At 38.3% G+C, this 16771-nt stretch overlaps 1 protein-coding gene and 1 non-coding gene across 2 annotated transcripts in view; both read right to left on the reverse strand.

The window, feature by feature from the left end:
- GADL1 (glutamate decarboxylase like 1) overlaps nucleotides 1–16771 on the reverse strand; it is a 139677-nt gene that overhangs the window by 55602 nt on the left and 67304 nt on the right. Inside the window, exons 12-13 of the mRNA XM_039224196.1 lie at nucleotides 10270–10321; nucleotides 272–361 (exon numbers count right to left, since the gene is read on the reverse strand). Coding sequence (XP_039080127.1) covers nucleotides 272–361; nucleotides 10270–10321 — 142 coding nt within the window. The remainder of the gene's footprint in view (nucleotides 1–271; nucleotides 362–10269; nucleotides 10322–16771) is intronic.
- LOC120226006 lies at nucleotides 2809–2915 on the reverse strand. Its single transcript, XR_005526919.1, has one exon. It is a non-coding gene; the product is annotated as a U6 spliceosomal RNA (small nuclear RNA).

Below are 16771 nucleotides of genomic sequence, written 5' to 3' on the forward strand. Positions count from 1 at the left end.
CACTGTGAATCAGAAGTTTTAATAAATCCTAGAACTATCTTTGCAAACAGCACAATTATTTTGAATTCATGCGTAGGTCAAGTATGTTAATTTGTTAAATGTAAACAATGTTTATAACTGCTTGGTATGTCATTAGCTTGTAATATACTAGGAGCCACTTCTCCAGATCTTCAAGAGGTCTTACAAACACAGAATTATTTAAAGGATCAGTAGACAATGAGCACTGAACCATTTCATCAAAAGGAGAAATGCAATTTTACTTGTGACTTACCACATTAAGTTTTGCCCAGAACTCAGGTCCTTCTTCCATATCTCGAAGGCTCGGTGGAATGTACCAAAAGCAAATATTGGCATATTCAGGCTGAAGGTTTAAAAAATTTGAAAGTTATTTTATTAACTTAAGATTAATCTTATAATGTAATTAAGCTTCACTACTTTCTCTAAAAGTTGTCATGTGTGTTATTATGTTGATAACAAATCACTCTACCTTACTTCTGATAACAGCCTATTGGGAGATTTTCTTCTCAGTTGGGTGCACCCAATGAAGGTGCTCTTTCCTCCAGGTAAGGGATGAGCACAAATTTGGGAATAAACATAATAAAGTTTGAAGCTTCCCCAACCAAGCTCAGACCACCAATTGGCACCTGATACTCATATGCCCAGAGGTGCCCTGACCCCTCCGTCTTCAACTCTGATCCTCAATTCATTTCTTACATCACGATATCCTTCCAATAATTCCTTCTCTATTTAAGGTAGCCAAGAGTGACTTCCATTACCTGATATACCTGACAGATGCAAAATTCCCATCAACCTATGAGTTGATGACATATAATGTACTTGGACTTCACTTAAACAGCCCTGCCATGACCCTTGCCTATACTGCTTTGGGGAAAAGAGCATCACCTTGACTCATGGCTCTCAAGTATCAGTGTCAGTCCCAAGAAATCTAAGGATGTGAGTTGGATAGGGGGCTTTTTCAAAACAAGGAGTCTCAGTCCCCATGCTCAGAATACCCCTCAGTCTGATTTAGTCCACCAGAGAAAAGGCTGGAGAATTAGTATTTTACAAAGCATCTCAGGTGATTCTGAACTATGTTGTGCATGGTGAGTGTTTGAGAAACTCTAATTTAAAGTGGCCAGAGCCAAATCCTCATCTCCAGTAATCGATTTTGGTTAAATATGGGATAACCTACCAGAACGGGTTTTAGTCTAGCTCCTGTCACACAGACAAGATTGTCTCCATTACACGTGTCATCCTCACAGGACAAAAACATGGACATGTCATAGACAATCATAAGACTTGTGTTCTGTGACCAGGTGATTTGGGAAGTTCTCTTGGGGGTTTACACAGGAAAGATTGGACACACAGGAAAGACTGGATATTCAGGAAAGATTCTAAGTCACGCCAACCTTCTCAGCAGTGTCTTTATTTGATTCTTAGCAGTGACATTATTTGAAGTGGTTTCCATTTTTCCACATAAACATAGGTTGTAGGTAATAACCAATGTTATAATAGTTCTCAGTAACCATCCGTTATACTCTAGTGTCAGTGAATTCACAAGTATTTCAGAAAGATGAAAGTGCTATTATCTTATATCTTAAAATCAAGACCAGTACCATATAGAGTTCAGATTCTAGTGGATTTTAAATCAAAAGTGAGTCCCAGAAACATTCCCAGCTCAACAAGGTAAGTCCTTTAATCTTTGGAATTTGTAACATGCTTATTGAATTTGACAAGGAAGAAAGAAAGAAAGAAAGAAAGAAAGAAAGAAAGAAAGAAAGAAAGAAAGAAAGAAAGAAAGAAAGAAAGAAAGAAAGAAAAGAAAGGAAGAAAGAAAAGAAAGGAAGAAAGAAAAGAAAAAGAAAAAGAAAAAGGAAAAGAAAGCCAGAAATCTTCAAAATATAGAGTAGTTCCAAACGGAGTACTATTTAATTCAACTCAAGTTCTGCAAACATTTATCATGAGATTACAATAGTCTTTACAAATCCATACAATTTATACTTGGATTTCTGATAAAACTCATTTGGTATCTCTAGGAAAGAAATGTACTGTCCTTCAAAATTCTTTACTCCTTTTAATGTGAATACATCTGTTCAAATAAAGCAACTACAGTGGGTCAGAAAGTAGATGACAATATAATCATTATCTGTCATTGGGTTCTAGGAATTCATGTCTTTTATATCAATGATGATTTTTTTTTCCAGATATCATTAACTTCTTCTCAGCTCAAATCCACCCTTTTTTGTACCCTGTAAGAATGGAAGTGGACTCTAGAAATAGCTCTCCTTGCCATCTGGTCCCAACTTAGACTTCATTAGCAGAGGGTGCTGGAGGGACACTGAGAAGGAAGAGGTAGCTCTTCCGGGTTCCAGTATGCTAACTTCACGGATCCCTTGCAGGATGTGTGGGTCTTTGAGCAGTGCTGTGATCAGCCACAGTAGACCCCCTGCCAACTTCACCCCAACATACTCATCAGATGGCTTCAGAGCAGACTGGTAGGTGCCCTAAATGGCTTTTTCAGGCACGCTCCCCTCAGGTGATTTCACAGGGGAGTGTCGCCAGCGAGGCACCCCTGTGTAGCCTGAGTGAGTTTCAAGGTACCTCTCAGAGGCTTAGTCTAGCCCTGACCCCCACCCCCGTGCTTCCTTCAATTACCACCTGATCTCAGCCCTGGGAGGGATGGCCTCTGGCTTGGGCGCTGTATCCCAGTCCTGTGAGTGGCGCTTGTTTTTTACATCTGCTATTTCTGTATTTTTTAGGGTTCCCTTTTTCTCCAATGAGGCAATCCCCGTTAATAATTCTTCTTTTTCTAATATGAAACGTCTCACAAATTTGCGTGTCATCCTCGCACCGGGGCCATGCTAATCATCTCTGTCCTGTCCTGATTTCGGTATATGTGCTGCTGAGGCAAGCACAATAATTCTTAAACTGCACTTTCCCACTTCAAATTACTGTGCAGTTTTTGTCTTCTTAGTGGACCCTGACTAATACATCAGTAAGTTATTACTTTTCATTTCCACGGAGACATCATAAATCATTTTGTGGTAGTTTCTACTTGTTCCATATCTGCTCTATGTTGTAGAAGTTAGGACTTAGACCTTTTAAATCACCTTTTAAATTTGCTTCCATTAGTAAGTTTCTGTTTTGATATATTTTTAAAGTTTTTTAAAGTTTATGTATTTATTTTGAGAGGGGGTGGGGGGAGAGGAGGGAACGGACAGAGAGAGAGAGAGGGAGAATCCCAAGCAGGCTCTGCGCTGTCAGTGCAGAGCCCGAGGAGATGCAGGGCTCACACTCATAAACAATGAGATCATGACCTGAGCTGTAATTGACAGTCAGACGCTTAACCGACTGAGCCACCCAAGCACCTCTCTGTTTCCATATTTTAGAAGTGACATATCTGTGATTTTTGCCCCGTCTCTTTTATAACGGTGTGGCTTCGGGGCTGTGACATTTGAAGCCTTTTCGACACTTCATCTGATTGGAAGATATTTGATCTCCATTTGGTAGAATACCTTTACTGTCATCATTTCCAAAACTATTAAGATTTGGAAAAAATAGCCTTTTGAACATTCATGGGGAATATACTTGAGGTTTTCCTGTTTCTTTGGCTTTGTGGCTTATACTTGATATAGTGACTTTCTTCAAGAAGCTTCAAAGCACTAATGAGTATTTTCAGAGTAGAACCATTCACATGGTACTTCATTGCCTATATATTAAGAAAGCCTGACTTCTCGAGTATCTTAGGAACACTCTACCCTATGTACTCTAACACCATAAAATTGAGAACATAAAAAGGGAATCCAAGTGTCTAGACCAGACAAATGATACCAAAGGGTACAAAAACACCTGTAGCAGTGAAAAACATTGTTCCAATATTTAAAAATTCACGGAGACATACAAAAGTGTCACTAAAGAAAAGATAGATGTGTTCTATCCTGGTTTTCAAAGAGAAAGAAAAAACATAGATATATTCTAAGAAATGAAGCAGGCACTTTGATTCCAGCAAGGATTATTGAGCAATTGACATGAGACCACTTGGGGAAATAAGTCAAGGGTCACCAAGACGTAGTAGCTTGCATCCTCTAAAACTGAGTAACATCTAAAGAAATTCATCTCCTTTGCTTACCGTGTCATTAGATTACAATAATATAATAAAAGGCAAAGCTAGCACCAGGCATTTCAATAAGTCTGCATTTCAAAAATGCAGACTCTGGCAGATAGATGGAAATGATCATACAAGCATCAAATGGAGAAAGGGGCCATGGTGGATTTCAAGTGACTTCAAGCTTTTGGTTTTTAATATCTCATTAGATTACTGAAAAATTTCAAGGGAAGCACTGAGTAGCACAAACAGTCTTGGTTTTGGAGTTCCATGGATATGGTTTGAATCTCAACTTCACCAGCTCTTTGTTTGGACAAGTGATGAACTCTAATCTTCAGCTTCCTAATCTGTGAAATGGAGATCAAAGTGCCCACTTCAAAGAATTGGTTAGATAGCACAGAGATTATTTCCATTATTTACTACTGTATCTGGCATACAGCAGGGACTCTTTTAGCATCGTGGCTATTACCTGGGGCTGCATTGGTAGAAAGAGATGTCCTTTTCAAGTGGATGAATAGCACCATTAAAATCTGTACTAGGCGGGATACATTACTATGTTTCCATACAATATTTGAGGGAGAATGTTAAAGAATTACAGCCTGCCCAAAAAAGGGTAACTGATGGGGTGACTGGGTGGTTCAGTCGGTTGGGCAGCTGATTTTGGCTCAGGTCATGATCTCATGGTTCGTGGGTTCGAGCCCCATGTCGGGCTCTGTGCTGACAGCTAGCTTAGACCCTGGAGCCTGATTCAGATTCTGTCTCTCTCTCTCTGACCCTCCCCTGCTCATGCTGTCTCTCTCTCTCTCTCTCTGTCTCTCTCTCAGAAATAATTTTTTTTTAAAAAGGGTAACTGAAGTGTCCAATTCAATAAACAGAACTTTCTATGTTCTAGATATTGAACTAGACATTCAGATGAGAAAAATGACTACATTTTATACTTATCTCCAGGAACTCAGTGGTGAGTAATGGAGCTAGATACAGGCAATTAAACTGTGATAGAATTAGCATTACAAAAGAAGAACTTTCTCGTAATACAAGAAACATTTCTGGCAGCAGGAATAGTGCACGTGTAGAGGCCTGTGTATTCAGAGGGATGGCAAGAACTCGGAATGAGCAGAGGACAGAGTGTACTAAAGATAGGTGAAGACGGGCATGGAAATGAGAGTCATTTCCTGAAGGGCTTCCTCATCTGCCATGTTGGAGAGCTTTGGCTTGATTTTAGAAGAGATGTGGAATCATTGGAGAGTTTCAATTTCAGGAGCAGATTTCATTTTAGAAAGGCCACAGTGTGGCTCCCATGTGGAGATGGGCTGGGCAGGGGGGAAGGTGGCATCTGAGATGGAAAGGGGATGAGTTACAAGACAGGACCAGCCCGAGTAGTGATGAGAACCTGAACTGAGGCAGGGGCTTCAGGAGTGGAGAAAAGTGCCTGAGATACACTTAAGAGAAGGAGAAGGGAGAGAGTGAAGACAACACTGAGATTTCTGTTTGGACTGATCATAGTTCTAAGGACTTAAAGAAGAATGTAGTATTTTGGTAAAGGAAATGGCTACACTACAGTTTAGAAATGTTGAATTTGAGGTGCTCGTGAGAGTCTAACTGAAAACTTCAGGGCATACCTATGTAAAAAAGACTAGAGTTTAGAAGGCAAGTCAAGGATGGAGACATTATTGAAGCTGTTGGTAACAAAGTTTTAGAAGTGGATTAAACATTTCAGGGAGAGTAAGTAGACACGATGAAAAACCAAACATGGAGGAACAGAAAAGAATATTTAATGGGGTACCCAGAAGGGAGCTCTTTCACATAGAGATTGAGAAGAAAAAGTTACATGTAAAGGAGAAAAACTGGGAGAGAAACTCAAAGAAACCAAGGAAGAAGAGAATTTCAAGAGAGAGGGAATGGATAATGGTGTAAAACACTACAGGAGTCCAATGAGATGAAGATTAAAGAATGTGCATCGGATTTTGCGATTAGAAGAGTGCTGTCATCTAATAAAAATACATAAAATTGCAATGCATTTTATACATACTAGTAGTAGGAGTCAATAAATAACGGAATATGAATAATTAGAGCTCTGGGGAAGAGAGCTGAGCTGTGAATTGTCTGACACAGGAAGTGTTCAGGAAGAGGTTGACTTCCTTTTATGGTTACTGGTTATCATCAAGAGATAACCTCCAACAGGAAGTTGCCTCCAGCAGGAAGTTGACTAGATGTCCTTGAGGATCCTTTATGCCCTGGAAAGTCTATGGAGCCAAAATAACTCTTCCTAATGTAGAACTCAGGAAGAGAAAAACAAAAAGCTGAATAATTAGGACTCTCCCAAGAGATCAAAATAAAATATGTGAATGATAGTATATGAATGACTATACCTCTAGGAAAACATTTATTAGATCTTAGATCCAACACAGAAAAACAGAGAGATGATTTTCAGGGGCCTATGAATAATGCAGAATTCATTTGAAATGATAACTTTAAATCATCTTCAAGAAGATATACATTGTTTTTGTTCTTTTCAGGAAAAGGGTATTCAAGTACTAGATACTCTGTTATCTTGTGTTCATTTACTGTTTTCAGTATTCCACTTAACATTCTCACTGCTATCTGCTAAAAACTGAATGTATATGTATATTATAAATACATATATACACACACACACGTATAAAATTATGGGCTTTCATTTTTCCTAAAATGATAGACTTTCAGTTTCACAGACTATACTCCAATCACATCTCACTTCTCTTAAGTATACATTAGGGTTTTATCTAATCAATCCAAACTAAGCATTTGTTAACAAAAAGGATAATTGCCTTGACACTTGTATATGAGATTTAAAGTCTAAATTTACATTATTTCTCCAAATGGAACATGGAGAAAAGAGGCAAATGCAGATCACATACAAAAACCGTTGTGAGTGGGAATGTTGGAGTGCTTTTGAGAAGGCCACCCTCACCTCTTTGGGGCCATCTGGCTCCTGTAGGTAAAATATCCAGGGCAGAAGGCTGCCTAACAATTAAAACCCACCTTAACTTGCATTACAAGGGTGTGAATGTTTGCAATTCTCTAAAATGATGGTGAGAATTTCCCTCCTTAACTTGTAAGCCTTTAGGAAGAATGTATACATGTCTTTGAAAACAGTTCATCTTTTTTTCACTTTTTCTTTTGGCTCTATCAAAAGACTGCAGTTCCAAGGTACACAGAACTTTCCATAAGCCCTAGAGCCCCACAGCCAGAAAAATAGAGAAGGTAATTAAAACTTGTAAAAGTAAAGAATAAATTCAACCTCAAGGAAATAAAGAAGGCAAGTCAAACTCAAGAAAGTTACAAAAAAAAAAGTGACTCAGACTCAAACTCCAGCCAATCCTATAGCTGTCATTTTGCCCCTAAGTGCTTACATATGCATCTCTTAAAAATATAGATATTTTCTCATGTGGTCATGCCATCATCACACCTATCAAGATTATTGATAGTTCCTTGATATTATCCAATAGCCAGCTCACATTAGAAGCTTCCCAACTGTTTGAAAATTTACTTTTTACAACTGTTCAAACTAGGCAATAGCTCCATATGTTACACGTGGTTATTGGGCCTCTTCTCTTTGAACCTAAAGTGATCTTCACTACCTTCTCCTTTATTTCCCTTTACACCACTGACCTGTTGAAGGAACCGGGTCAGCTGTCCTGTAGAATGTCCCACATCCTAAATTTGTCATTTTGTTTCTTTAAAGTATTCCCAGAAAGTCATTTCAATATGGATCCTCTTGCTATCTTTGCGAGTTCTTTCATATCCCTATTTTTCAGGAACTTTCAATTCTTGTAGATAGCGGTAGAGGCCATGGTCAGCACTCTCTAGAGCAATGTTTCTGCAACTTGTTGGGAGGCCCATCATCTACCTCACCTGGGCTACTGCAACAGTGTCTCAATTTGCCTCATTTATCCTTTCTTTGGCTTTCCTTCACCCCCTCCTACCCTATACCTCTCTTCCCAAGATATCCAGCATCATCTTTTAAAATGGAATTCAGACTCCTGTCTGCTTAAAACTTCTCTGATGACTACACTTGGAATAAAAGCCAAAGGTCTTACCAGGACCTGCTTGACTCTACCTGATCTGATCTCTTTCCACCTCCCCAACTGTATCACCTTCTACACCCCCTTGCTAAATATATATAGAACTCTTTGCAGCATTAACCCTTTGTAGTTATCGATTCTACCTAGAATGTCTTTCGCTCAGACATCTGCATGGCAGGTTGTTTACCACCAATCAGGTCTCAGTTCAAAGATGACCTCAGAGGGTCCTCCATGTATGACCCAAATGAAACAAGCCACCCCCCACCCACATACTCATTCCAGCATTCCACCCTTCTTCTTCCTCTTCTTCTTCTTCTTCTTCTTCTTCTTCTTCTTCTTTCCTCTTTTTTTATTTTTTTTTTTTAAATCAAGTTAGTTAACATACAGTGTAGTCTTGGCTTCAGGAGTAGAACCCAGTGATTCACCTCTTGCATATAACACCCAGTGCTCATCCCAACAAGTGCCCTCCTTAATGCCCATCACCTTTTTAACCCATCCTTCCACCCACCTCCACTCCAGCAGCCCTCAGTTTGTTCTCTGTAGTTAAGAGTCTCTTATGGTTTGCCTCCCTCTCTGTTTCTATCTTTTTTTCCTTCCTTTCCCCTTACACATCTGTTGAGTTTCTCAAATTCCACATGAGTGAAATCATATGATATCTGTCTTTCTCTGACTGACTTATTTACCTTAGCATAGTACCCTCTACATTGTTGCAAATGGCAAAAGGTCATTCTTTTTCATTACTGAGTAGTATTCCATTATATGTGTGTGTGTGTGTGTGTGTGTGTATACGAATACATATACATACATACCATATATGTGCGTGTATATATGTATATATACCTATGTGTGTGTGTGTGTTTGTATACACATATGTACATACCAAATCTTCTTTACCATTAATCAGTCCATGGACATTTGGGTTTTTTCCATAATTTGACTATTGTTGAAAACACTGCTATAAACATTGGGGTGCATGTGGCCTTTCAAATCAGTGTTTTTCTATTTTTTGTATAAATTCCCAGTAGTGCAATTACTGGGTCGTAAGATAGTTCTATTTTTAATCTTTTGAGGAAACTCCATGCTGTTTGAATTTCAGAGTGGCTGAACCAGTTTGCCTTCCCACCAACACTATAAAAGGGTTCCCCTTTCTCTGCATTCTCGCCAATATCTGCTTCTATTACAGAACTTGCTACATCTATAAATATTTATTTGTATGCTGAATTATCTCATGAACCTGCCTTATTGTTTTCTTAAGATGTCTCACTACTTGATGCTTGTCAGGTATTTGCTTATTTATTGCCTGTCGTTTACCATTTGAGTATAAACACCGCCAGAGCAAGGGATTCCCCTGTTTTATACCTCCAGTGCCTACCACAATGCCCAGAACACAGTAATTGCTCAAGAAATCTTGCTGAATAAATGAATACCAATGGAAACCAGATTGCTTATATACAATATAGTTTCCTAGGCTGTAATCTCTAGATGATTTCTATATTAGGTTAAAATTGCTATATAATATGTGCTATTAGAAGATCTAAGAGAACTTTACACCTCATATTTCTTAAAAATCAGAATTAAATAACATTCTTCATATTTTCTAACCATATATTTTAGGAAAAACACAACATTCTCTACTTTTGAGACTACCTTATTTCTTATATATAGCAAACAGTTCAACACAAAATGATTTATTTTCCCATTGCTCCAAAGCTAATATGCGCTCTTTATAAAAAGAGAAAACTATATGCATTATTGTACATGCACTTAATTGATTTTTCACAGGCAGGCACCACTATAGCGCAGTTGAATATTCACAGTACAATCATCATGCAATTTATATATTTATTCAGTATTATCCTTGGTAATTATTATTGAGCACTTTAATTTCAATACTTAAAGGCAAGTGTGCTCTTTGTGAATCTAACAAAGGAAAAATACTCACTAATAGAGTAAATTAACATAATGGACTCCATGAATTAAGCTAATGACTTGTTTCTAAGTCTGCAACACAAAACCCAGTGAAATATAACAGATTAGAAAATTACCACCTTCATCACTGTTGACTGACAAAATCATGAGCACAATTCTGTAATCACTTACTTCCAGCAGTAGCCTGAATCCTTCTCTTTTCTTGATTTCTTCTACAAGGTATCTAAAAATGAAAAGTCACAATAATATTTATAATCTGGAATCTAACAACTCTATGAACACAACTGACACACACACACACAATTGCTATTTCTGATGCAGAGACAAGGCTAAGAAATAAGGAAGGGCATAGGGACAGGCATACACTCGGATTTAAACAATTTAAAATTATTATTATTTTAAATCATTTTAATTATTTTAAATTATTTCAATTAATGATTTGTTTAAATTATTATTTAAATAAATTATTTTAAATTATTTCATTTAAATTAATTTATTTAAATTATTATTTAAATAAATTATTTTAAATTATTTCATTTAAATTAATTTATTTAAATGAAATAACTTAAAATAATTCCTGAACCTATTGCAGGCCTCTGGGGCCCAAGTAAAAAAATACATTTTTTTAATAAGGTGATGTCGATCTCACATGTCACATCCAACTTTTACCCCAGTATGAAAACCACATACAGCACGTCAGAGATACATCTCTGATCATGTGGGTGACACATTTATAGTCTAGATGGGGATTTAACATAGGTACTTAAATCACCCAGCTGGCTTTGGGTGCATAGTCCTACCTATAAGCTCATTTAAAATCAAGGAAGCTCAACATTATCTTTTTTTTTTTTTTTTTTTTTAAGCTCAACATTATCTTGTCCAAGACCAGAACTGAGGGAAGGGAAGACTGATGATTAGTATCACGTTAAAAGTAAATGGGCTGTAGCCCACTTGATAGAATGTCTATGAAGTCATTTCAAATGTTAGGGAAAAGGGAACATTCAGACCATAAACAAAGGGCACAGATACATGAGATATGGAATATGACCAAGAAAAGACAAAAATGGCTTTGAGAACATAGAGTAAATCCACACAGACACCTCTCCCCTGGGCTTGGCTATTGTCTTTATAAAAACAGGAACATTTTGAAATAATTGGCTTTAAAAAGCAGTGATTTGATCATAAGCCTGGAAAAGTTTATAACCCTTGTCTCAGTATTTCAAATTTGGGGGTAAAGTGTAAGGAATGACAAAAATGTACTTGTCAGAATACTTATTGTGATTTTATACATAATAGTGAAAGAAAGGAGGAAAGAAAGAAGCAAACAAACAAAAACATGACACCCAGCAATGAGGACTGGCTTTGAAAATTATGGTCCATTCATCATATGGAACTATGGTACAATTATATGGAATATGAGCATGTCACTAAACTATACATATTCAACTAATATTTCAGGACAACAAAAACATTTTTCTTGGGCCTCAATCTCAAGAAAACTGAAATAACTCAATCTGCTTTTCTAATCTTAAAGGCTGTTGTAAAGAAAATTAAAATCATACACATCTGGAATTTTGTCTAAACCTATGTGTACATATGGGTGTGTATTTAATACAAAATAACCAGAAACAAGATTAATATCCAGAAATTGGGAAATGGTCAAATAAAATGTATTATAGCAATACAATACAATATGATGCAGCCGTTAAAAAGAACAGATTATATCTACTTTAATTAAACCACAGGGAGGCTCATGACCTATTAGCAAGAGACAAAAGCAAGGTACTGAGAAATGTGGATAAGACGATTTTGCTTTTTAAGAAATTGTAAAAAGAATATAAAAAAATACAAAAGTAATTCCTATCCATTCTCTCTCTCTCTCTCTCATGCTTTTTTTAACAAAGAATGGAAGTATACACAATAAATTGTTAGTATTTACCTGAGGAAGGAACAAACAAGATACGATGGGGAAGACAGGGATTAGTAGTTCTCTTTTTATATATCTTTGCAAAGTTTCATAGATGTGGTTACTTATACATTTTTTTAAATGTTTGTTTTTGAGAGAGAGACAGAGCATGAGCAGGGGAGGGGCAGAGAGAGAGAGAAGGAGACAGAATTGGAAGCAGGCTCTAAGCTGTCAGCACAGAGCCCAATGCTGGGCTCGAACTCACAAGACATTAGGTTGTGATTTCATCACCTGAGCTGAAGTCGGCTGCTTAACCGACTGAGCCACCCAGGTGCCCCTAAAATTTTTAAAAGGAAATTTAATAAAAGAAAAATGTAAAGTACAAAACACATAGACAGACACATGCAATCTCTATCTATACAAGGAAAGCTTGTATGTGAACCATACTTTTTTGCAGACTCTCAGACACAAATATATATAGGTAATTTGTAAACTCCAAAGCAAAGCCACACTTCATCCTGAGGACGCCCATGCTAATCCTGGACACCCCAAAGCTACGGAAAAACTCTGCATCTCCAGAAATCCCGGGACTGACTCTAGAAGATTCTAATTGTGCAGATCATCAATTTTGTGACTTTCAGCAAATTCCTGAGCCTCCCCAAGCCTGCTTCAGTTTCCTCCTGTACATAATGGAGGTCTGGAACAAGGGGGGTATAATCCTTCCCTAACACACAATGACTGTAGGAAACTTACACAAAAGTCTCCATTTAAGCTATGTCTGTGAAACTGGCTAAAGCTGCCCTCAAGAGACAGGCATCCTGAAACAGATTGGAATCACTTCAGTTACAGCTCTGCTTTTTGCTAACCATGGAGACCTGGACATTGTGTCAGGGCCAGTGTCCCCACTGCAGCTGCTCTCTGAGCCCGGAAAGCTCAGTGTAACCCTCTGAGTGGAGCAGGGGAGGGGATTCAGGTGAAGAGTTGCTATTATAACCATAATCAAAGGCTTACACCGGAGTCCCCCAACTATGCCCCAGGCCGAACCGTATTTACAATGCCAAATAAATGTGAGCCATGCTGGGCATTCCAGCTCCATTCCTGTTGTCTACAATTAGAAGGGGACGTGGCTTAATTCGTCAAGACATTTATTGAGTTGGTTGGATGGTTCAATACCGTCATCAAGAACCAGGCATTTTCCGTCATGTCAGCCCGCCATGCTAAGAGTTGCTAATTGTCTCATGTCGCAATATGTGGGCCACGCTCCGTGTGCCACATCTTGGAACAACAGTGTCCGAGAAGGAAGTGAGGGGGCTGGAGCAAAAGCCTTTTCTCTTCATTTTCTCTCTATTTAGGTAAGACTATTTTCCCCAGTAGCCTTCAAAGAATTCTTCCTATATCTTCTTGACTGAGGCTGAGTCATAGATTTACCTCTAAACTAATTACAGGAAGTGGAGATTGGGTTAGAACAATGTTCCCAGCTAGAAGATTGCTACCTAAATAAAATCAAGGTTCTGTTGGCAAGAAAGAAAAAGGGAGAATGGCTGTTGGGTAAACAATAAACATCATCTGCATGTTAAAAATATTAAAAACCAAGTAATAAATGTTTCTTTATTACAGGCCTCCTCAGAGCCTTTAATGTGCTAATGAACACTGAATCTCTAAGAGAGGAAAAATACAGGATTTAGCACTTCCCAAACATGTTTGATCGTGAAAACAGTTTTTGGAACATTTATTAAAATCTTCTAGAAGTCTATTATTACATGGAGTACAGTTTCAGAAATGCTAGTGTAGAAGTCCTCTTCTATAGGACACTCTAGCCTCTTCTTAAATAAATACTTAAATTAAATGGGTTTTTGGGAGGGAATCCAAATAAGGTTTGAGTCACTCCTGCCTACATTCATAAGGATGATTGGTTCCTCACAATTTCTCTTTTCAATACATGGAAACAGATTGAAGATAAAATACATTTCAAAAAAGCCCTATTCTTATCTGACGCAAACCAGGAAAAAAGATGTACACTGAGTTTGGGGACCTAATACGGGAACCATAAACCACTTTTACCAAAAGGAATCCAGGCAAATGGGTTCAAAAAACAACAAGAGTTTATAAAACCTCATCACTGTACTTCCCACTAATCTTAGCAGAAAGAGAAGGCAGGGAACACACACACACACACACACACACACACGAATTTTCACCAATCCTACTGGGGGAAAAACATTGTATTTAGATTATGGCTTGATTTTGAGGCATATATTAATGACGTTCTTGCTCCCAAACACTCCCTTACAAATATGCTTCCAACATTGAAGATGCTCAATTCTCGGATTTGTTCAATAAGTGTGTCTGATACTTTTGCATTGGACTTGTCCTTTTACAGGACATTCTTTCCTTTCCAGAAACAGCCTTTCCAGTCTCTTTCTCAGCTACTCAGAGTCTTCCTGGAACTTTGGACCAACTTCCTCTCCCCGTCTCACCTCCTCATTTGAATTTTTTTTCTGATGCAACGAGTCCTTCCAGAACTTCTGAGAGCATTTTGCATCTGCTCCCTATATGTTCTGCATATATTAGAACATCTTGCATGACTTGTGTGATTCGTCACAGATACCTACATGCTATGTTCTACTGCAGTTGTGATTCTTTTTAAAAAATTACCAATATAAAGAAAAAGATGAAAACACTGGCCCTTCGCTAGCCTTGTAGACTGTCACCCTCTCATCACCCAGAGAAACACACCAACACACAAGGGCCATGGTGTCACCGCTCACCTTTTCCATCCTGAAAACAGTAAATCCCTCAGTATTCACACAAGTTGGTGAAATGAATGCCATCTGAGAGATCACAGAGATTGTGAGTCAAGGGGATAGATAAAAGATACACTGGAGATCTAACAAAGCAGCCAAATGGGAATTCTTGAGCCATTTGTTGTTGTGGAAAAGATTTACAAACATGACTTTTCTAGACTCGCTTTAAAAATTACCTCTTACTGAATATCCATTTAATCCAAGGGCCATAACAAAGCCCTCAGCTACAGGCAGCCCCGGGTAGCATCAAACTTTTTCAGCTTTCCTAGGCATATATCAGGGAGATGCAATCGCCTGCCTTGGGTGGGAGGCAGTGGTTTTAAACCTCAGTCCTCTGGGTCTCAGGTAGGCTGAATAATCGCACATTGCTATCGGTTCCCAATGTCACTGGTTTTCAAACAACCCAAGGAGAAAGCAAGTTTTGAGTCTTTAACATTTTTTGAGGTAAGAGTTCTCTTGTCAGCTGGAATGACAAGGGTCCAACGGAAATTAGGAAAGGCCTTAGAAATCTTCCAGGCGCTAATTTTTCCCTTTTTCCTAGATTCTGACAACTCATTAAATAAGAATCATCATCCTCTGGAAAATGTTTGCTCTTGCTTTCCCTCAAGGGAAGCGACAGCAAGCTATGTTATCAGGGCAATGGCAATCCATGGCTCCATCAAACTCCGGTCCTTCAGTCTGGAGGTCAGTACACAAATTTCAAAACTGAGATCGATTTAGGTTCAGGGACATGGAAATATTGTTTCTATGGAGTCAAAGTAGTCTCTCCTCAATGTCAGGGGAGGAGAGTTGCCTGGCCTTGCCAGTATTTGAGAGACCAGACCAAGGATCTAAGGAAATGGGAATCTTGACTATATCAGGCTACTGAGAATAGGTATGCATGCCAAATAGGAACACAATCCTCATTGGCAACTTTCCTTTGCTAATTCTTACCTGCTGAGGGAAACAGTACTTAGAAACAAAACAATGTTATTCTGAAATTAGAGAAATTATTCCACAGGTATAGCCCTCTGGACATGGGTAAGAATAATTTTTATTAGGTAAACTCTAAAGCAAGTGGCCTAGTGTCAGTGAGTTTGGTCAGAAATGATGTTTTAACTCTCAAAAGTCAGTGGTTTGAACTGATTACATTGGCTCACTTAATCGATGATATTCTAGAGCTAGGATGGACTGGTTATTAAGAGCCAGTTGTTAAATATTCAGGAATTGCTGACTGCTTGCAATTTTACACAACGGTAATGTTAACACCGTGGGAACTGCCAGTGATTGCAAACTGAGGTTTTTGTTTCCTCCTCCTGAGAGCCAGTTTACCAGCACCCACTGTACATAGGCTCAAACAGAACAGACCCCAGAACTGAGATAAAGTTCCTCCTTTCCGAAAGAGCAGAACCATAAACCCATTAGCCAACTTGAACACAAGTAAAATGATAAAAATAAAGACTGGTGTTGCCAACTTAATATAATTTTTTTAATAAGAAAATTTTTGAATTTACTTTTGAAAGAGACAGACAGAGCATGAGCAGGGGAGGGGACAAAGACAGAGAGGGAGACTCAGAATCCGAAACAGGCTCCAGGCTCTGAGCACAAAGCCCGACATGGGGCTTGAACTCATGGACTGTGAGATCATTACCTGAGCTGAAGTCAAATGCTCACCTGACTGAGCCACCCAGGTGCCCCAATATAATTCTTAACCCTAGAGAAACTCTCCAAGTTTATAATTTATAATTCATTCCAAGCGCAATGTCTAAAAGGAGTCAGTGAAAAATGAAATAAAAATAAAAGGACTCAGCGTTTGCTTGGCATTGGGGGTATAATGCAATGACTTTTGCCCACCCCAGGAATAGAGGGTTGGATTTATGAAGAATGTGGAAAGTTCAGGCAAAAAAAAAAAAAAAAAAGGAAAAACTATGATGAGTAGCAGCATGATAGAAGGGTTATTTTTCAAATATTTAGATACAGGTCA

Source organism: Hyaena hyaena, unplaced genomic scaffold (genome assembly GCF_003009895.1).
Source record: "Hyaena hyaena isolate Hyena2069 unplaced genomic scaffold, ASM300989v1 scaffold_1548, whole genome shotgun sequence".
NCBI lineage: Eukaryota > Metazoa > Chordata > Mammalia > Carnivora > Hyaenidae > Hyaena > Hyaena hyaena.